At 42.1% G+C, this 21,850-nt stretch overlaps 1 protein-coding gene across 7 annotated transcripts in view; it reads right to left on the reverse strand.

Moving 5' to 3' along the window:
• The window catches only part of PDE4D (phosphodiesterase 4D), a 1,371,497-nt gene that overhangs the window by 165,761 nt on the left and 1,183,886 nt on the right, over positions 1-21,850 (reverse strand). For all 7 annotated transcript variants that reach the window (XM_040977570.1, XM_040977569.1, XM_040977571.1 and 4 more), the window contains one exon: positions 17,704-17,753. In XM_040977570.1, the coding sequence (XP_040833504.1) occupies positions 17,704-17,753 (50 nt within the window). The remainder of the gene's footprint in view (positions 1-17,703; positions 17,754-21,850) is intronic.

Below are 21,850 nucleotides of genomic sequence, written 5' to 3' on the forward strand. Positions count from 1 at the left end.
GGGGCATGGCTTACAGTTTCAGAATATCCTCTTCCCAAAAATGAGATGAAGCCACTCAGGCAATGTAAGAGGAAAGTGAGTTCTAGAAAAGGGAAGAAGCAAATGATGAGTTGTGAAATATGGGGGTGTGGGTGGAGGGAACTTGCTAATAAGGAGGGAGCAGAAAGGAGGTGCCTGGAGGGACAGCAGCTTTGAGCATACAAGGAGACTAATTTTTTTTTCCCCTCGTAGCTGATGGGGAGGCAAACAGGGCTCTGAAAAGACAGTGACATTTTTAGATTGATTTTTCAAATAGATGAATTAGTTGCCCTACAGAAGGCAAAGCTATCTAGGGGGAACAAAACATTCACACATGTGGCTCTCACATTCTTTGATTTACAGTAAGAAATATCTTTTCATGGCCCAATGGCTGTGTATCTCTGTGTGTTCAGATAATTGTGTTGGGGTTTGCATTATGGTACAGCAAGAGACGGTACTGCTTGAGACATGGGCATCCCACATAAGCGCTGATTTGAGTCCTGCTGCTCCACTTCTGATACAGCTCACGGCTAACGTGCCTGAGAAGGCAGCAGCAAAAGTGCTGGAGCCCCAGCCACACATGTGGGAGACACAGAGGAGTACGAGGCCCTTGGTTTTGACCTGGCCTAGACCCAGCCATATAAGGGAAGAACCAGTGGCTAGATCTCTCTGTCTCTCTCTGCTGCCCCTCTCTTTGTCAATCTCTCTTTGAAACAAGTAAATAAATCAGTAAGTCTCTCTTCAAAAAAATCAGCCATATCATCTGTTGTTTGTAACATCAAGCAAAGTTTTCTCTTGCCTTTTTGTAAAGAAATGTACTAAAATTGAGGCCCCATTAACACCCAGTTGATAAACTGTCTTACGATTTTTTTTTCTTCTTGAAGGCATCAGCCAGAAAAAAAAAAAAAAGGTTTAAAATATGAGCTCACTTGTAGTGTGTATGCTTTTAAAGTGATTTAAACAGCTGTAGTTTTCAAGGTCAGCCAAATCATCTGTCCAGGTCAAATGTGTTTCTCATGTCAAGTAATGTATAGGGTTCAACTGTATGGAAAAAGACATTTGCAAACAAGTGACCTGAAACCATGTTTCCAAACAGCTGCTGTGGTTACGCAGAGCTTAGGGCTGTGTTCCACCACTGAAAAAGATGCATTTCAAATCACAATGTCCAAACCAAGATGACCAGGGAGAGATCATCACGACACTCAGTACGTATTTATAAAGAACAAAAAGTGATATTCTAACACTGTTCATTGTCATGACATTGCTCATGTGCAAGTGGGAAGAATATGTACGAGGTATAAAAACACCACCAGCTAAATACATAACCAAGATGGAACCTAATAAAACAGCCACAGAGCGATGACTTCAAGTAATAAGCATTGACTAAGACTTTGCCCTCCAAATTTTGCCCCAGGCAACACCAAATAGAAGCAGCAGACACGATTTCCAGATGCTAATAGCTCACTTAACAAGCTGGTGTAATGGGTTTCATGGAGCCAGACCATGGAACAGAAGGAGATGACCTCAGGAACTCTGATGCTTAGGGACAGAAGAATTAAAAAAAAAAAAAGAAAGAAATTCACATTTCACTAAACAAGTGTAGGTAGAGTCATCTGGTTCCAAAAGAAGAGAACGAAAAGGGTATGGAATTTCGTGCCCCAAACTCAGAGGAGAGAATTGGCTCAGAATGCAGATCTCCAATTCAACTTTTATTGGGTTCTACTAACATTCTTGGTGTGTGCTCACCAAAGTCATCTCGTCTTGTTTGTATTTACTGTTCTCAGAGACCCCTTCACGTGTGAGAAATGTGGGATGGAGGTTTACCTTCAAACCATAACATTCTTCTTTGTAGGTTTCAAGGCAGGGTCCTGAACTTCACTGTGCAATCTGATAGCCCACTCCACGTGAGAGAGTAGCGCAGACAGGCATAGACAAACACTGACTCTAAGTAAGTGTGGGCTCCAGTCAAACTGGAAAAGGTCTTTCGGCTCTGAGTCACTTATACAATTGAGTCCCTGAACATGTTTTTGTCCCTAATATTTTGTTGCTCTGGGCAACCATCAAGTCCACAAAAAGACTTCCGCCAATTGGAGAGAATGACTAGTTAGGGGAGCCAGAGTTTTCTTTTAACTCTTTATAGAAAACTCAAAATGGCAAGTTGTGTCAAAGATATTTGCTAAAGATTCACACTGGGAAAAGTAGAATTCACACAGTGACTTACCAAATCTTTCATTCACTTCTCAGGCAAATATGAGGATATGTTAGACTATTCATGAAAAAAAAAATGGAATCAAAAGCGAAGTTAATTTTGGTGCACAAATATTTTGAAATTATGTAAACAATTATAAGTAAATAAAAATAAAGGTAATTAATCAGAAGCAAACATTTTAAGAATAAAGTATGACAGAGCTAGGGTCCTAAATAGTATTTGATCTTATTTTATTGAAGAAAAAAACGGGTTTTATGACCAAAAACTATTCAGGGAGGTAGTGTCCTCTAACCCATGAGGTCATTTATTCTTGCTATGACTTTCAGAAACTCAATGTCAGATAGAAACTGAAGGAATGTTACTAAGTCACAAGTGGTCTTCTCTTTTCTGTAATAGCAGATGGTTCTGGATGCAAAGGGTTGCTTTGCTGGAGTAGGGCAAGCCGAGAAGCAGCCATAGAGCTCTGAAGCTAGGGAGCGGTCATCCAATAACACTCCCATTATGGAAATGCTGGCTAGGTAGCACATTTAACTTACTCCGAAGTATCTGAACTACGCTCAGGCCCAAAAGGAACATCACATTTGCTGGAAGCCTTTACTGCTTATTGTCCAAATTTGATATCTGCTTTCTTGGAATGCTTATGACATTCAACTCTCCGTAGCACAATCCTTTCCTCGTGTAGTTTTACCATAACAAGTACCGTAAGTGGGAGTAAATCTGATTCATTTTTGTTTCCCTGGCTATGTAAGTATATTCTGTATAAAATACTCAGTTTTTTTTTACAGCCTTACAGACTAGGACAGAAACCATGAGAGTAGCAGATAATAAAGGGTAGCAAGATCTAGCACTCTTTGCTGTAGTTGCAAAACTTTTTCATGATGCTTAGCTTAGGCACAGCTGTGAATCAGAGGGCCACGCACACACAGATACTACAATAATGCCCCATGCCATTAGAGTCATTACTTTCAATGCATTCATTTAAGAGATAAAGAATGAGCGAAATACTATACAAAAGTTTCCATTCTAAGCAGTTAAAATTAGGAGCTTTGATTTTCTAGAATTCTTAATCCAGGGGCGTTTTCTCCCAAGGAAAATGTGTGTAGTAATCTATGTACTGAGTTGAATATATCTTAAATTCTGCATAGGAATTCAGGACTTAACCTGTTTGCATCCAACATATTCATATGCTACCAAGGAATGACAGGGTTTCATCCATTGTTACACATATCCTACATCCACCCAGTAAAATCATTCAACTCGCAGTTACTTAACCCTACCTAGCTCTCTTCATGCATTACTTAATACATGGCTCTCTTTATCTTCTATAGTGGCTTCCTTCTTTACATCCTCATGTACCTATTTTACTAACGTAGGGTCTTTATCACACTTTGTGCATAGACGTTGCTACTGCCCTGTGAACCTCTGATATTTTATTTCCTCTGTGCCCTAGCATTTTTAAAAGACCCTCAGTTGTTCTAATGAAGAGACCGTTTTGTGAGCCACTATTCCAAGTATTTAATTGACCATCCATTTGGCTCTTATTTATATTCTATGAGGAACTCTTAATGGCAGACATCATCTGTCTGTGACTTCTGAGATTAGTTGTTATTAAAAAAATAGTTGCTTTTAAATAAATTTTCAGTGTCGGTGATAAGTACAGACCACGCCCTTTCCATTTTCCTTCTCCATTCACTTTAGCAGCTATTTTTGAGCCGGCAGGTGTCATCTTTTCCAAAAGACCTTTTGTATCTTGTTTTAGATTTCTAGCAAAGAGGTGCAAACATCCCTGCTCTCTTTTAAGAAGTGACATTTGATGTTCACATACAAAGTTAGAAAGACGGTGGGTGGGCGTGGTTCTGCGAGCTTTCCTCCTTTGTTGGAAAGCACCAAAGAGGTGGCATTTACAAGTCTCCCCTTCTTTGGAGGTCTGACTTAAAAGCAAATGGACGCACACTTTGCACAAATGCATTCTATAAGTGCAAGTGTGTTGCCACAAAATAACAACAGTACTTTGAACTTTTATAGAACTTTTCATCCAATGATGTCAAAACAATTCTGTCTACTGAGGCCTTCTGAAGTTGGTGGATAAAATACCTAACTGATCTGTCAATGAAGATTTACTGCATTAAAACAGGTTGATGATTGGCTTCAAGTTCTCAAATGGGGAAAAACATAAGCGGAGAAAATGTTACGGTTTCTTCAGGCTACATCTCCAAATTGTGATATTAAATCTTCAAAATATTTGAGAAAAGCTAATCCTTATCCTTTTAAAATTTATGCTGAATAATAGAGTTACAGAGATACATGTGTTTGGAATTTAATAATATTTCTCCCATGAATTTGACCATTTACTTTATTGTATTCTAAAGTAGTGAGGCCCATTGAATAAATGCACATGATTGAATTGTGCCTTTAGTGAGACAAAACTCTTACTCTTTCATTTTTAAGTAAAACATGACCTTTCACCTGTACTGTATTTCTCAAGGAAACACCAACCCTTTGCTGTTGCTTTCCTATTTTTTTTCCTTGTATACATTGCTACGAATGTACACCAGCTAACAGAGTGAAAACTCGAGTGCATTCCCAATTGTTCTGCAAATCTATTGTACAGTAAATAATTATTATGAGTGAAGTGTGTCCAAAGACGGTATGAGACTATAGGTTCCTATGTTGCTCTGTCTCAGCATACTGGTTTTTAAAATTTTGCCTGCCCATTTCAATGGCTTCTTTGATGTCTTGTTTTGACCAGCTGCTGAGCTTTCTGTGGCTGTCCATTTACATCATTTAAAAAAAATGATACATCAATGAAATTTGAACAAAATGAACTGTACGTTCACATTGTTTCAAAATCAAACATGTTCCTAAGGAATCTGATTTGTGGCAGATGGAGAACAAAACCTTCCAGAGGGAGGGCTGTTACATGAGTCTTAATGGCTTGCACATGAAAATATAGTGACTAAGATTATGTGCACAATTAGGAATTTAAACATGGAGAAAAGAATAGGAATAAGCAGACATTGTTGCAGCCTCAGCTAGTTTCTTTAGAATCCAGGCAATAAAGGACTAGTTAGTTGGGGAAAACAAATTTAAGGGAAACATAGTTGTTCACTCTTGCTTGTGAATGAGGTTCCAATGTTAAAGATGAACCACTTGTCGACTGTACTGTCTTTGTTGTTAGAATGAAATACCTGAGACAAGCTACTTGTGCAGTAAAGGGAAGTCTGTTGAGCTCACGGTTGTAGATGCTGAACGTCCAGATTGCACAATGTGGTTATTGGTGGCAGATGGTCAGATGCAGAAGGGCAGAAGGAACATCTGGTAACTGGACCCAACCTGAGGGCCTGCTAGCATCCCTCTCCTGAGAATCACCTTCCAGGGGCACACTCTGTATGACCTATGGATTATTTGGCAGGTACTACCTCCTACAACATGTCCCACAATCCCAGTAACTCTACATTGGAGACCTGGGCTAAAATACGTGGTCCTTGAGGGGGGGCTATTCGGTGTCCAAACTAACATCTAAAATACGGCAACTTTGAAACTGCTGATGAATGTGTCATAATATGGTCAAGAAAAGCACATTGACTTATAGGTTAGGGTTTCCTTTTTACTTTTATTCTTTTGAACTAGATATTAGGCTTGGTGTTTATCCACAAATTTAATTCTTATTTAACCCTTTGAAATAAGTGTGCTGTTACTGCACTTTATAGATGAGGAGCCAAGGCTCACAAGTTTCCCAAAGTCAGATGGCTAACAAGTGGCATAGCTAATATTCTCAGTGTTGATTTAATGCATCCAAAGCCCAGCCTTTTATAATCCCCCTCTATTCTCCTGGAAAGATACACACATCATTTGAAAAAAAAAAAAACGAAACGGAGGATGGTCTTATTTTCAGTTTTGAGTCAAAAATGCTTTCTAGGTGGTGGTAAGATGGCACAGTGAGGTCAGTGGACAGGTTAGTATGGTCTGTGGACAAACTGGATAGTGTTGACTGAAATGGTTGAGGAAGGCATAATGGATAGATTCTGGATGAGGTGAGTAGCAGTGCTTAGGGTATGCGCAGTCTAGATGGTGTCAGATTTGAGATGAGAGATCAGAGGCTGAGCTCAGGACCTGTGACAGACCACTGCTGAAGCTTGGTTGGAGGGTGGGGCAGGTGGTCAGGAGGAAGTCTGTAGCCAGATGTTATTTCTGCAGTGACATCTGCTGGAACAGCAGGGTTAGACCTGATTGGTTAATTCCCCAAAGCCTGGTGTTACATTATCCTCCTCACATTAACTGCAACCTCACTAGCAGGTGAGTGGTGTAGCTTCCTACATAATATCCCACTAGCCTTGAGAAATTGAAACCTACCCCATCCCACTAATGTTTCTAAATATCTTTTCTAGGCAACTTTGAAATCTTCCGACTCTTTCTCTGTAAGAAAAACTTTGTTTACTTGAGTTTGGGTATAGCTGGGGTTAAGGGACTTATGATGAATGTTGGTGTATGAAGATTTAGCTCTTAAAGTTCAAATGATGGACCTTGCAATGAAATTAAAAATCTAATACAAGAATATGTATATATCCATACTATTTCCATAAAGCAGAAAGGACTGAAAACAATTCCTTTTGCAAGCCTTAAAGTAAATCTAATTAATAACCGATTAGACAACAGGCCATTTCATGTTCAATCAAATGATCAAACGTTCGAATAACTTTTGTGTATGCATAGAAACAGGATTACAAACAAGTGCCTCCCTACGTCAGTAAGAAATTAAATATCATAAAGAGCAGTTTGCTAATGTGAATAAATTATCAAAATCAATAGTGCACTGATGCCAACCCTCTTATCTCATTGTAAGAAAAATTTGTTTCTTGGCCCACCCACCTGCATTTATTACTTCTAAGAGTAACCTACTTTTTTTTTTCAAGAAATTACTGGTTCATTTAAAAACATATATTTACTTAACATATTTGACAGGCAGGGAGATAGTAATCTACTATCTGCTGGTTTTTCTCCCCAAATTCTACCACAGCTTGGGTTGATCCAGACTGAAGCCAGGAGCAAGGAATTGAAGGTGAGTCTCCAACATGGGTAACAGGAGTCGGAGAACTTGAGCCATCATCAGCTATTGCTCTGGCTACACATTAGCAGGAAGTTGGAACCAGGATAAGAAGTGGAACTTGGGCCTGGCACGGTGGCGCAAGTGGTTAAGGTCCTCTCCTTGCACGCCCAGGATCCCATATGGGCGCCGGTTCTGATCCCGGCAGCCCCGCTTCCCTTATGGCAGGGGGCTCCCTGTCTGTGGCCCGGGAGGGCAGCCGAGGACGGCCCAGAGCTTTGGGACCCTGCACCCGCGCGGGAGACCCGGAAGAGGCTCCTGGCTTTGGATTGGCATAGCTTCGGCCGTTGTGCTCACTTGGGGAGTGAATCATCGGGCCGAGGATCTTCCTCTCTGTCTCTCCTCTCTGTATATCCGCCTTTCCAATAAAAAATAATAAAAATAAATCTTAAAAAAAAAAAAGAAGTGGAACTTGAACATGGCACTTCAATATGGGATGCTGGCATCCAAACCATTAAGCCAAGTGCTCACCCCCTGGCAAATTTCAATAGTACAGCCAAGAATTATTAAGTGTTCACTATATCCCATGATTCTGCTTAATTTTTCATAAATATCTCAAATAATTTTCATAAGCTCCCTATGAGAGAAACCTTTTTAAAAAAAGATTTATTTATTTGAAAGGCAAAGTTACAGAGAGATAAGGAGAGACAGAGTTCTTCTATCTGCTGGTTCACTACACAAATGGCCACAACATCCAGGGTTGGGCCAGACCGAAGTCAGGAGCCAGGAACATCCTCCTGGTCTCCCACATGGATGAAGGGGTCCAAGAACCTGGGCCATCTTCCGTTGCTTTCCCAGGCCTCAGTGGGGAGCCAGATAGGAAATGGAACATACGGGACATGAACTGGCACCTGTATGGCAGGCTATTGCTTGCAGGTGGTGGGTTAGCTTTAACTGCCATCGTGTTGCTCCTGATAAACCGTTCTTCAAGTGAAGGGTTCTAAACCAGCCCAAGGAAGAATCGAGTCCGGCCAGCTTCTCCTACTACTCTGTCTAGGGAAACACGGAGGGGACCTGGCTCATCTCTGGGCCAACAGGTTCAGATACATCAGCTTTCTTGATTTTAAGCACCTGCAGCAGTTTTCAGTGCACAGAATCTTACTATGAGGTTTTGTGGACACCAGCTGTGTGCGGTGCAGGTGGAGGGTAAAGGTTCTTTCCTGAAATAGTTGCGATTGCTGGGGGTAGGCCAGACTGAAGCCAGAAGCCAAGGTCTCCATGTGGGTGCAGGAGTCCAAGCACCTGGATCATCATCTGCTGCTGCTTTCCCAGGTCCTTGGCAGGGAGTTGATCAGAAGTGGAGCATTCTGCACAGTTACTGGTGCCCATCAGCACTCTGGTGTTGCAGGTTGTAGCTCTATTGGCTCTGCCATAAAACTGGCCTCAGAACAAATTTCTCTTTTAATTCTATCTTTTTTTTTCATACATGTTTGGAAAATCCTTATTTTCAAACACTTTATAAGCATCTTCTTCCTTGGAGTAGGCAATGTGACTTCAGTGAGTTAAGCCACTGCTTGGGACACCATATCCCACATGGGATTGCCAAGCCAACTTTGGGTCATATTGGGTTTCAGATCCCTGTTAGAGCATTCTGGGAAACAGCAGTTGAGGGCTTCCATGCTTGGGCCCCACCACATGAGAGACCTGGATGGAATATATGGCTACTGGCTTCAGCCTGGCTCAGCTCTGGCTATTACAGTCACTTGGGGGATGAACTATCAGATGGCAGAGAGAGAGACTCCCTCCCTCTAACTCACTGCTCTGACTTTTCAATAGAGGAAAACAAGTAGTAAAATATGCTAACAAAAAGTTTTACTTAGATCTTTCCTTGAGAGTGGCTTCAATTCTGGAATAAGCCTCATCTCTGCTGATTTGGCATCCTGTTTGGTGGATGGCCAGAGATTCTTCTGGATATAATGTTATGGTGAACTATGGCAGGATTTTTCTTCTAGGGCTCACAGAATATTGCTAAAGCCATTTGTACAACATTTTGCACCATGGCAGCAGGTCTCAGAGAAAAAAGGATAGTACCCCAAGATGAGAATTTACAGGCTCAACTACTACTGCTCAAAAGACTAATGTCCAGGGACAAGCTTACGTTTGTTCTATAAGGTACTTTCCACACACCTTTTAATAAGACCCAGTGTTGACCATGCACGAGGCACTGGGCCTAAGTTTTCACCTGGATGATCTCATGTAATCCTTCAAAATCAGGGCGGCATTGTTACAATCCACCACAGAAGACATGCTGGCCACTTGAGTCACTCGTTCAAGGTCACACACACACAGCAGGAAAGCAGGTCAGGCAGCCACAAAACCCTGATCTTCTGGCCTCTGAGTCTTGCGCTTCCTCTGTCACACAGGCTCTCATGTACACACCCAAACAAAACCCACCACATCTTAGACCTTATTCAAAGTAAAAGCCTGCAAGGAAAAAGAACTTAGATCTGTTTCTATAGACACCACTGTAGTCAAACAGTATAGCCAATTCTGCAAATCAAGACATCAGAGCGTAGGGAGCCTGAGCTGTCCCTCAAGTCTGTGAGCTCAGGTCCACGGCCAGTCTTGTACTTCCCTACTTGACTATCTAGGAAACGTGTCTCTTTTTCCATCCCCAGTCTTCTCCTTTCTCCTGCTGTGAAGGGTTGCCTAAGTCCCTGATTCCCCACTTTCTGATAGCTTCTTGGTTCTCTAGGATAAAGCCCTTACCCGATACCATTTCTTCCTCCTTCCTTCCTTAACTTAGTTCTCCTTTCCATTATTGATCCTCCTCTTCATTCATTTAATATTCTTCACCACTTCACAGCACATCCTTTCAGTCCACCACTGCTCCCAGGTCATGTTTCTGAAGCTCCGCAGGGTTCTGTCTGTGGTGCACTGGGTCCTCGGAGCTTAAGCACAGCCGGTCACAGACAAGGGACTGTATGAATCAAGGAGCAAACTCAGGGAAACAGACATGAAGCTCTTCACACAGCCATTTCAGTGCACAACAGGCAATCACCTGATACATGGCCACAGGAACATGTTCTCAACGCCCACTGGTACTTTCAGGTGCATAGAATATAGCAGATTGGAAGTACTAGCCCATGGCCAAAAGTGTTCGCAAAGCACTACAGAAAAGAGAAGGGAGTCCCATCTCTACAGATGGGATTTAGGCAGCAAAACCACCTATCTGGAGGACAGAGAGCAAGAGAACTGCACACTGAGAAAGGATTCCCAAGAAGGTAATGATGGAACCAACATCCAATCTCAAATCCTGCATGTGAACAGAAGGTGAGGCTCCCCACAGGGCTGAGCCACGTCATTCAGAGGCTTCGGTCAATTGTCCAGGAGGCAAGATGAAGGCCACTGCCCAAACCCTACTTAACCCACACCTCAGGATGCCTTCCCTGGGCCTCACTTCAAACACAGACCTGGGGCCTTTTCCAGGGATGTTCTGGCTCTTTTTGATGACAGGCACCCCTGAGCGGATAGGAAGAGAACTGTGGGGACAGAGGAGTGCTCACAGGATGCTACATTTCAGACAGTTTAAACAACTGCTTGAGTTTCCAAGGAGGAGAAAGGGCAGGGGACTGGGAGAGAAGGGGGAGAAAAAGGAATGGACAAGGGGAGGGAAACCCATAGGAAGCAATTTTGGGGAGCTACAGACACAGCTGCTTGTGCCTGTTGAAGTGCGCAGGTTAGTAGATTTGGGGGCAGGTGCTTGGCTTGAAGATGCTGCTGCGGATCCTCGTATGTCGTGTCAGAGTGCCCGGGTTCAGGCCCCAGCGCCACTCCACCGCTTCCTATCATGATGTTCCCTGGAGTCTCTGCTGTTCCTATGGGAAACAAATGAGCTCCAGGCTTCTGGGTTGGCTTGGCTCCATCCTGGCCGTGAGGGCACGAGGGTGTGAGCCAGTACATGGGAGGTCTCGCTCTCTCCATCTGCAAGTTTTTCTCTTTCTCTTTCTGTCTTTGCTTATTTCAAATACATGATGATAAAACTTTTAAGGCAGAGGGGATTTACTGTTCTGTTTCTGATTCACATTGGTCCATAATTCTCATTTGCTAACTACATAAACTATATCCATGTAGATGTATAAAACTATATGTATATTATTTAAATTGCGACAAGTGTTGTGGCATAGCACGAAAAGTAGCTATCTGTTGTGCCAGCATCCCAATATGCATGCATGCCAGTTCATGCTCAGTGGCTCCACTTCTGATACAGCTCTCTGGTAATGGAATGGGAAAAGCAACAGAAGATGGTACAAGTGTTTGGGCCCCTGCCACCCATATGGGAGACCCAGATGAAGCTTCTGGCTCCTGGCTTCAGTCTAACCCAGCCCTGGCCATTGAGGCCATCCGGGGAATGAACCAGTGGATGGAAGACTTCTGTCTCTGTTTTTTCCTTTTTCTATAACTCTTTCAAATTCATAAAACAAATCTTACCATCACTTCACTTTCTAGCCTATTTCCTAATTATTAAAACATAGTAAACTGTGTCTACCTCTGGAACATTGCTAGGTTAAAAAAAAGATTATATTATTGAGTAGGAATCAAATGTTAGTAGTATTTCTTGTAAGGTTTAAATGGTGGGAAGCATTTTGTAGATAAAGGGAGAGACTTGGGAATGCAGCATTTGTTGTTCTTCACTGAAAAATATGAAACAAGGAGATGTGATTCTGTGTCTGAGAAGACACAAAGAATACAGTGACCGAATGTGACCTTCTCCATCCCCAGACACGGATACGGACTTGATACTTGGTTTTCTTCTGCGAGAGGAGCAGCAGGTCAAATTAAAAATCCTGTACACATTTTGAGAGATAACAAAGGTGACGACGCAGAGGATGACGATCCTGGTGATGGAAGTGGCAGATAATAATATCACTTTGTATTTTTTGCACTAACTGGTCAGCACTTCGCATACAGCATCTTGATTTTTCCCAGGCTGTAGTGTTGGTTAGACAGGACTGTAGATGTCCTTATATACAATTTCCCAGAAAGACAAGAATGTCCTCAGAAACTACACAGAAGTATTGACAAATGCTTAGAGGTCTGTCAAAAGCATCCATGTAACACCAGGCTATTTGCCTTGCTGGTTACTAGTTATCATCTGAAAAGGTTAATATTCACGAGCAATGTGCATGCGTGCCTATTTTGCCTCTAGCACATCATCCAAAATCGCTCAAAGTAGAAATATTTCCTATGCAATTAACACACCTTCACAAGCAAATGATTTTTAAACCTTTCTCTTTATAGGCTCAGAATTCCCACATGATTTAGCACGTGGATTCTTCTCACTTTTCACTTTTTACTTTTCACAATGCTGTGAGTCACCTGCGCAGACATGATTTTGCCTCTTCCTCACTTCCCAATGGAGTTAACGCACCCTCAAGACTTCTCAGGGCTGTCTCTGAAAAGAAATGAGTCCTTTTTCTCACCTCCCCACGACCCCGTATCACCACTCCAGTTCAGAACCACAGAATCTTTGCCATAATCGAGGCCTACACTGGTTCTCTTAGCTGCAGGTTTCTCACCTGGGTTTCTAATAACTGATGATTCTCTAGTGCCCATGGAGGAAGTTCACTGTGACACAGGCCTGGGATGCTCCTGCCCTTACTTCTCTGAGCAGCCTCATGCTGCCCCCATGAACATTCAACTATGTGTGTCCTTGAGAGTCCCCAACTTCCTATCTGGCATTGCATGTCTCCATATTTCTCTTGGTGGTGTAAGGCCATCTTTTCCTTACCACATAGAGAACATATTTCTCAAAGGTTAGTACAGAGTCTTCCCAAAGTGTTTGCTGGCTCCTTCCATACCTATATTTTAAGAGGTTTATATTTATGGTATTTGCCATTGCTGAATCACCCTTATTCCTTCTTTTCTAGATTGCATGCTACTTGAAGCCCAAGGTCACATTTCATTTATCTACTTTGTTGCAGGCAATATATACATAACAACGTGCATAGAAAATATCTGTTGACAAATGGATTACAACAACCAAATTATAGCAACAAGGATAACTAATGTTTGGTGAATACCGTCTAGGTACCAAGCATTGTGCCAAGCATCAACTAAGGATTTACTGATAAATCAATGAAACCTTGGAGAATTCAATTAAATTGGCCAAAATTATACCGTAAAAGGAAGGCTTTTCACTTGGGTATTGGACTCAATTGTTTTTGTTGTGTTGACTAAATAAACATTCAATTATTTCAATTCAAGTAGTATCCAAATCAGACATTCAGGTAATAGAGATTTTTTCCCCATCGGCAGAACAGATCAATTTTTACTATTTAGAAAACCCAGGTGTAACTTCTGTCAATGTTTCTTCAAAAGATCACTGTCAGGATGGGACTTTCTCACACTGATAGGTTAAAAAAAACAACAAGACAAAACTGAGAAATTTCTAATAAAAAGATGGACTTTGATTGCTCTATAAGCATCACAAGTTTAACTAATTGTCATCCTCTCCCTATTTAAATAAATCTTTCAGTATCTCCCAGCCTTTTTCATATGTGGATTTCTGCAAAAGTAACCATTTTTAAAATTGTAGAATATTTGGCAGTCATTCAATGTATTAAGTAAACACATTAAACAAGTTTTTTTTTTTTTAAAAAATCCTCTACGTAAAACATAACACAATCCTTACAAATGTTTCAGTAAAGCTGTTAAGCATACTGTATCATCAGCATTTTCCAATCACATCCTAAGAAAGGCTATGGAACATGCATTCCCTGGAATTATTACATCGTTGCCGCTCTCTGTGCTTTTGCCAGAGGAAGCAGTAAGTCATCCTGCAGCTACTGGAGGGAGGTGGGGCTTCCCTGGAAGGGCCTGGCCCGCCCTTCTGATGCACAGACCTCACAGGGTGTCCTCAGGGCCTCTCTGACTCAGAGCCAGCCCTCTGCCTTCTTTAGGTGGCTTTTGCTTCAAGCTGTTAAGCTTGTTTTCTCTCTCCCTCCTTCTCTCTCATTTATTGTATTTGAAAAGCGGAGAAGAAGACATTGAAATCTCACGTGCACTGATTCACTCCCCGAGTGGCTGTACCAATCAAGGCTGGGCAATGCCAATGCAGGAGCTGGGAACTCCATCTCGGTCTCCCACAGGGATGTGAGGGGCACAACTACCCCTCCCCTGCTGTCTCCAGGGTGCTAATCAAGCTGCGATGGTGAGCATGCACCCAGGCCTCAAGCTCAGGCACTCTGACAGCGGGCGTGCATTCCCAAGCGATGGCTCTGCCAAGTGCCCACCCCATGTACACATTTCTCTTATATGTACTACTTTTTTTTTAATCCTATAGAAACACTCATACATACTTAAATGGCAAATTCAAGCAACTAGCATCATCACTGCCACCATAAAGGAGTTGTTCAGCGTTAAATGATCAGCCCAGGTAACAAAACATTTGTTCTAGAGAAGCATCTTTCTTCTGCCTTAGACTTCACAACAAAGAATAAACATGTGAGATTGTCCATATTTGGACAGTTTACTCTTGAACCCTCTACTTACTGAAGGACTAAACTCCATTTTAAATGCTCCCGATTTAAAAACAAAGTCAAGAAAATGCTGAGCGACCTGGTGACAAGCCACATTCTCCTGTGCGTGAATTGAGCACTCACTGTAGCATGCATCTCCCCCTGCAGGTAAGAGCAGGCAATCGCACCAGTTTTATTACTGGGATATGGTAAGACCTTTCATTTTCCAAACTCAAAAAGCAGATGTCCTTTATCGAAGGGTGGTCTAGCCTTATGCCTCTAGGATATAATCGGTGGACAGAATTAAAAAACAAAATCTAATTTCAAAGACATGTCCAGAGTTGAGATGTTTTCTAATTTTTATGTCCATGTACAAATAATCCAACTCTATGCCTTATTACTCAGAAATGAACATCCTTCAACACTTTCACAGTCTCTGAAACACCGGCATCAGGGAGTCTGAAGGCCACCTTATTCTGATGGCTGACTTTATTGTATAAGAGTGTTATGAAGGATCCTGATCCACGAAATTGAAAGCGTTTCAAAACTATCCAAACCATCTGGGCAGAACCCTCAGAGAGTGTCCCACATCGGGATCCTGAGTTGATACCGGGTGGCCGGTCCCCATTCCTGATACTGGGGCGGTGGGGAGGCTGGGTGTGGCTTCTCTTTTTTTCTTCCCCTTCCTCCAGAAACAGAAGGAAATAGAAAATTTGGAAGCAACGATCACATCTACTTTTCCCTAACCCTGGATCCTTCCTACCCTGATCAACTCTGTTAACATTATGCACAAATATATATATATTTACACACACACATATACATATATATATACACACACACACATTTATATAAAACAAAGAGACAATTTAAAGAAGGATCCTGGATTTAGACAAAGGACCCATTTGGGCCCAGTGCTGTGGTATATCAAGAAAAGCTGGCCCCTGCCGCATTGTCATTCCCCTATAGGATTCCTTCCCGGCTGCTCCACTTCCAATCACGCTCCCTGCTAATGGCCCAGGAAAAGCAGTCGAAAATGATTCAAGTGTCTGGGGCCTTGCCATCCATTCGGGAGACATGAATGAAGCTCCTGGCTTCCTTCTGGCCCAGCACAGGCTGTTGCAGCCATCTGGGGAGTGAGCCAGCAGATGGAGGACCTGTCTTTCTCTCTCCTTCTCTTTTCTGGAAATCGGATTTTCAACACAAATCAAACAATGTCCTTTAAAATACATGAATCACATGCTTGTTCCTGGCTTTGCAGCCAAGCAGGCGTTCTCTCACAAGTCTCAGTTTTCTTATCTGAAAACTATCTAAACAGGTTTTCTCTGAGTTAGATTCTTGCATGAAAAGCCTCAAATCAAAGGTGACTACATTCAGAAACCTGTTGGAAATCACAGGGGGAAGATACAGCAAAATGTTTAAGGGGCAGCTCCAAGATGATTTTCCTTACAATGGAACATGAAGGTTGCAAATGAATTGACTTCCCCATATGATGATTCAGCTCACCTCCTAAAACAGTTCATGGGCTCAGACCATGTTTGAATCTAGGCTTGTTCTGACATCAACGTGTAAATAAGCCTTACTGTAAATGGTAAGGGGATTACTGAAAACGACTTGTCATTGTAAGTGGAATCCAAGGAGAAGCTGATAGACTTTTAAGACCCACCCCCCTCACCGCCCGCTTCTGCTCTTCCAATTTTTAAATGATTCTGAGAAACAACAACAAGCAAATGCCAGGCGTGGTAGGAAAAAGTAGAAATCGGCGCTGGACTCTATGCATCTGGCCTCCTTGAGTTCATTACAACCCTGGGATGGCCTAGGCTGAGCAGCAAATGATGGTGCACGTGTTTGGGACCCGGACACTGACATGGGAGACCTGCAGGGGCTCCCTTCTCCTGCATTCGGCCTGGCCTGACTACTGTGCCCACCTAGGTTAGTAAGCCAGCAGATGGAAGCACTCATGCTTTCTTTCTTCCTGTCTCTGAAACTCTGACTTTCAGGTAAATAAATGAATCTGAAGAATCAATCTGATGTGCTGAGTATGATTATCTGACGCTCCATGATAAAGAAAAGTTTATTCCCAAATAACCAAAGAAGGAACCCCTCTGTTATGACTGTCTGCAGAAAACATTTGAGCCAAATAAAGTATTGGTTCAGTTTGGAGAATATATTAAATTTTTTTCTGGTGGTAATTTGAGACAAATCTAAGTTTCTTTTCCAAGCATTTATTTTAATGGAGAAGTTGGGTTTCAAGTAATGATGAAATTGGTTGAATTTGGTTTCAGGCTCAGCAAAATGAGATCATTCATTCTGTGTTTGGTTCAGCCAAGGTCAAGCCTCACATCTCAAACAGACTAATAGGAATTGCAATAATTCTATTTTTATGTCCTTTACTTCCCTCAGTCTGGTCCTCCACTTTTGTTTCGCCCACATCTGTGGATTATTTTCTTTTGATCTCAGTGAACTTTTTTGCATTATATAACTGCTTCCCCTCCTTTCCAAACTGAATTTGTACTTAGCTAGAAAAAGAACTACTTGAACAGATACATGATCGGGATGCTAATTCACCAAGAACCCTTTTCTGATTTTATTTTCATCGAACTAAGCTGTCGCATACTCAGAGCGCTGACAACCGAGCATGGAACCCCAATGTTTGCCATTTCGGAGCTAATATTATCTCTGAGAATATAGAGAGGTGCGGCATTGCTAACCTAACTACAGCACAAGGTGGCAGGCTTAAGAAAATTGACATCAGTAAACAACTTGTAAGTGTCGGAATGATAACACAGAGAAGAAAAGGAAACCCCTTTCTTTAAAATTTTGTAATCACAGTATAACTTCAGTATGCTGAGCCTTTGGAGATACGACCTCTTTCTAAACACAAGAAGATGAAGCTTGCAGTTCCTCCTTACCTGTTATGGTGGCTTTGTTGATGGATGGTTGGTTGCACATGGGTGATCTTCTGGCAAAGAGAGAAAAATGCAGAGGGGTAAGCATCGCTGATTGTAGAGTTGACATTTCTGATATGCCATTGCAATTTAAAGGATTATCTTGACATGCAAATGGAGGTTCTCTCAGGCTGTCCAGTAGGGTTCCTGGGCACCTTTGCATGGTGCTTAGACCACATGTATCAAAGAAGAAAACTGATAAATCTTACAATGATACACTTGGGAGTAAATATAGCATAGCTGATATAAACATCACAGGGACAGCATAGAAGAGACAATTCTTATTGATTGGCTGTACTTAATTAAGCTGGATTTACACAACAAACAGACTTTCTGAATTAGAAAAATTAATCAATCTAAATTGGTTTTCCCAGCACAGTGTTATGAAACTTACATTTTGGGCATAAATCCTCATGAACGCCTATACAATATCAGCAGTGAACGATTCCTTATAAATTTTCTTGCAACCACAGAAGCTGTTTAAAATTTCCCTCTCTATTTTCTTACATGGAGAAACATGTCTTATACCTTTGTTGGGAAAGTTTGAGTATTTAGAACTTAAACACAAGGGCACAGGATACTGATCCATGGTGCTATGAGGGTGCCATGTCACTCTACACCATGTCCCTGGGGGAGATCTAGAAGTAGCACCAACAGTGGCCCTAAGAGGGCTTTCCCTGAACTTCAGGCACGTGAGATCGCAGAAAAATACTACAAACCAAAGGCATTTCAATAGATACTATCTCATACGCTTCACTAAGTTTTCAGGTTATAAATGCTTTAAGGGAAAAAAGAAAAAGAAACGCTGTGATTAATTTGTGTTTCTGGCAGAGCCCAAAACAATGTATCTAGGATTCCATCAGCATTTAATAAATCATGTTGAACAGAATACCAACGTGTGGAATTTTCTGCCACCTAGTTATTTATTATTGGTAACCCTTACAATAGAGCAATCTTTTCAAAAAGTACTTTAATAACAGACACATGTAAGGGCATCATTAAAAGAGCTGAGTGTTTTGGTGGTTTGAATTTCTGGTGGCCAATATAAAAGCAAGCACTGACTGTGAGAGACACTGCGCCAAGTGTCCTGATAAAGCTGTGGCTCTCATGTGTACCAACATGGAGAAAAAAGGTTGGGGAAGTTGAACAACAAGCTGAAGGGGAAAAAGCTGAGATTTGGACTGGAGCAGTGTGTTTCTGGGGTGTGTCACACAACGGAAGACAGGTGCACCTGCAATCACCCGGGCTGACGTGGTGACTCTCAGCAGGAAGATCTTGGCAGGCAGCCATCAGGTAGGCTGTAAATTCTTGCTGGTTCCACTCAGCCTCTGGCTGGCTCTACTTCACTGCTCATACTTTAACTGACATCAATTTGAAATGTTAATTTTTTTTTTCCTTGAACATGCGCTCAAATTTACTTCCGAATCGTGAGATTACGTTTTTTTTTCTTACAAAGGCCAAAAGAGAAAAAGGAATTTATTTTTTCATGAAACAAAAGGATTAGTCTTTATCATTTCTATTATTTATCATTTATCATAATATTTGTTATCATTTATTTATCTGAGGGCTGAGCTCCCATCCAATGGTGCCACTTCTCAAGTGGCCAGGGCTGTTTAAGTGTTGGGTTAGGTGGGACTGAAGCTGATTTGGGAGCTGGGAATGCTGGTGTCAGCAGCGAAGACATGCAACCAACCCAGGTACTCTGAGACGAGACGTATGTGTGTCTGAACTGCCCTTGTCACCGCTGGGCATTGTTTTAAAGTGCTGCACTTGGGACTGGCATGCTGGCTAATTCTCCATAATGGGCTCTGGTCGGAGTTCTGCCTGCTCTGCCTCTGATCCAGCTCCCTGCTAACGTGCCTGGGAAAGCAGTGGAAACTGAGTGGAGCTCTTTGTCTCCTGCACCCATGTGGAAGACATGGAAGAAGCTCCAGGCTCCTGGCTCTGCACTGGCCCAGCTCCATCTGTTGAGGCTATTTGGGGAGTGGACTAGCATATGGAAGATCTTTGTCTCTCCTCTCTCTATAAATCTACCTTTCCAATAAATGAATTTGAAAAAAGAAACAAAGAAAATGCTGGTCTGCTAGCTTTGGTCTATATATTAGTAGTTATCTTTGTGCCAAGAGTTTATTCTTGCAGTAATTTATAGATTGATGACTTTTTAGTCCTTGGGCTGTAAGGACTGGTGCTGTCTAGGAAAGTTATCAAGTGCATATTTTTACACTAGTGTATAATTTTGGAAAACCAAAGGATGGCTGCCTTTTCTTACTTCCTGTTAACACCAGTTTTACATCTGGCACATGGAAACTTGAAGCAAGTAACAGAAGGCAGAAAATATTCACCTCTTGATCTGTGGTTACATTGATACATCATTCAACAAAGATTAGGCTGGATTCGGAAAAATCTAGGTGTGGACCACACAGACGTCAGCAATGTGTACATACTTAGAGGCTGGGCTTTGAGCACATTCGGCCTGGATTTCTTGTCTTTAGCAAATAAGTATGCAGATTGTGCAAGGCAGCAAATGTGCCCTCCTCAAACCCAAAAGGTGGTCCTGGAGAGCTCCTGGAGCCCTGGGAATGCACAGCAGGGTAAGCTCTAACCCGGAACAGAAGCCAGCTTAGCAATGGACACCGAATCCCACTCTTCTGATTCCCAACGAAGCCGATTCAGTTTGAGTCAGGAAAGGAGGCACAGATCTACACTGACCTCACTGGCCTTCACTTAGGGTTCACCAGATGAGACGGTTTGTTGGGCTGCCACCCTTGGCATTGTGCAGTGGTCATGGCAGGTCAGGAATTCAGGTGCTGGCTGTGAATTCCTGTCTTTCTCTAACTGCCCCTTTGCACAAGAGTCGTCTGCCCCTGTAGGTCAGCTGAAAACGCCTATCTTTCCCCAAATGGATTTCAGATCATCCTTGTAGAGACACAGTGTGTGTGGGATTCTGACACCTTCACATCTGTCTACCCCAGGGGACCAGAGCTAAAGGAAGCTCAAAGGGAATTCATTTCCTGTTTCGCTTTAGAAGACAAACCTTGTTTTCTTGGAGGAAATGTGAAAGTCAAACATTTGGATGTGACAATTCATCCTGCGGAGCTGAGGCTTTCCAAAGGTGTGGAGTTTGTGCCTCTCAGCTACCAAAGGGGCCATGAGGTTCAGCACGATGCCATATGGCCATGCTGTGTAGAAAACATGACTGGCAATGGACGGCTCCCGCCAGGCACAGTCCTGAGTCCCACATGCCAAATGACCACATCGCACTTTAAAACATCACTCTGCATTCTACTGGGTACCAGGAATAAAACAGTGTGCCAAACACAGCCCCCCCTCCCTTCACCAGGAGCTGAGGCCACCAAGCACCGTCCCCACAAGCACATGGCAACAGGAGCACAGAGGGACAGCTGCTCACCTAGGAATCCTTGCAGATGTGCAAGGAAACGGGAAGGCACTGGGGCCACTTGGAGGCTGGTGGCTGTGCCTCTGTTGGGTAGTGTCAGGGTAAGGCCCCCAAAGGAATTGTATCGTGTGTGTAAACTAGACAATGAATGAGTTGTTCCTGGAAATGAGGAAGGGAGAAAGCAGCAGCAGAAAAGAGCCCAGGCAACAAAAATTCATCAACTGCAAACACGACACTCAGTTGAAGCCTTGGGTCCTTCTCCAATTATTTACATCATGAACTTTATATTGGTTCATGAATGCACAGAATGACCTTTCCTTAATCATGAAAAATATGAATGTTGGAGGTCAATTCTATCATACAATGGAATATGCAGCACGTTCATTAACCATATAATTAAGAAGCAAGTACCATATAATTTTATATACTTCAACATGTTTTAATTCCAAATAAAGTTGTAGCTACTGTTTTTCTTAATATACATTTAAGTGTTTCCATTCTTCTGGAACATTCTGAGTTAATGTTTTAATACTACTTTTTTTTTTTACTAATCATAGTTTTAAAAAAAATACTGAATATATAACTCATGAGTAATCAGTCGTCCTTTCGATCTTGAAAAATCAATTTTCTTGTTTTAGAATTTTGGCCTTTATCAGGATCCCTAAATCGTAATTATTTTCCATCTCACTTTTCTCTGTTTCAAATATGTCAGCT

The sequence above is a fragment of the Ochotona curzoniae genome, unplaced genomic scaffold (genome assembly GCF_017591425.1).
Source record: "Ochotona curzoniae isolate NIBS_2020 unplaced genomic scaffold, NIBS_Ocur_1.0 contig_2754, whole genome shotgun sequence".
NCBI lineage: Eukaryota > Metazoa > Chordata > Mammalia > Lagomorpha > Ochotonidae > Ochotona > Ochotona curzoniae.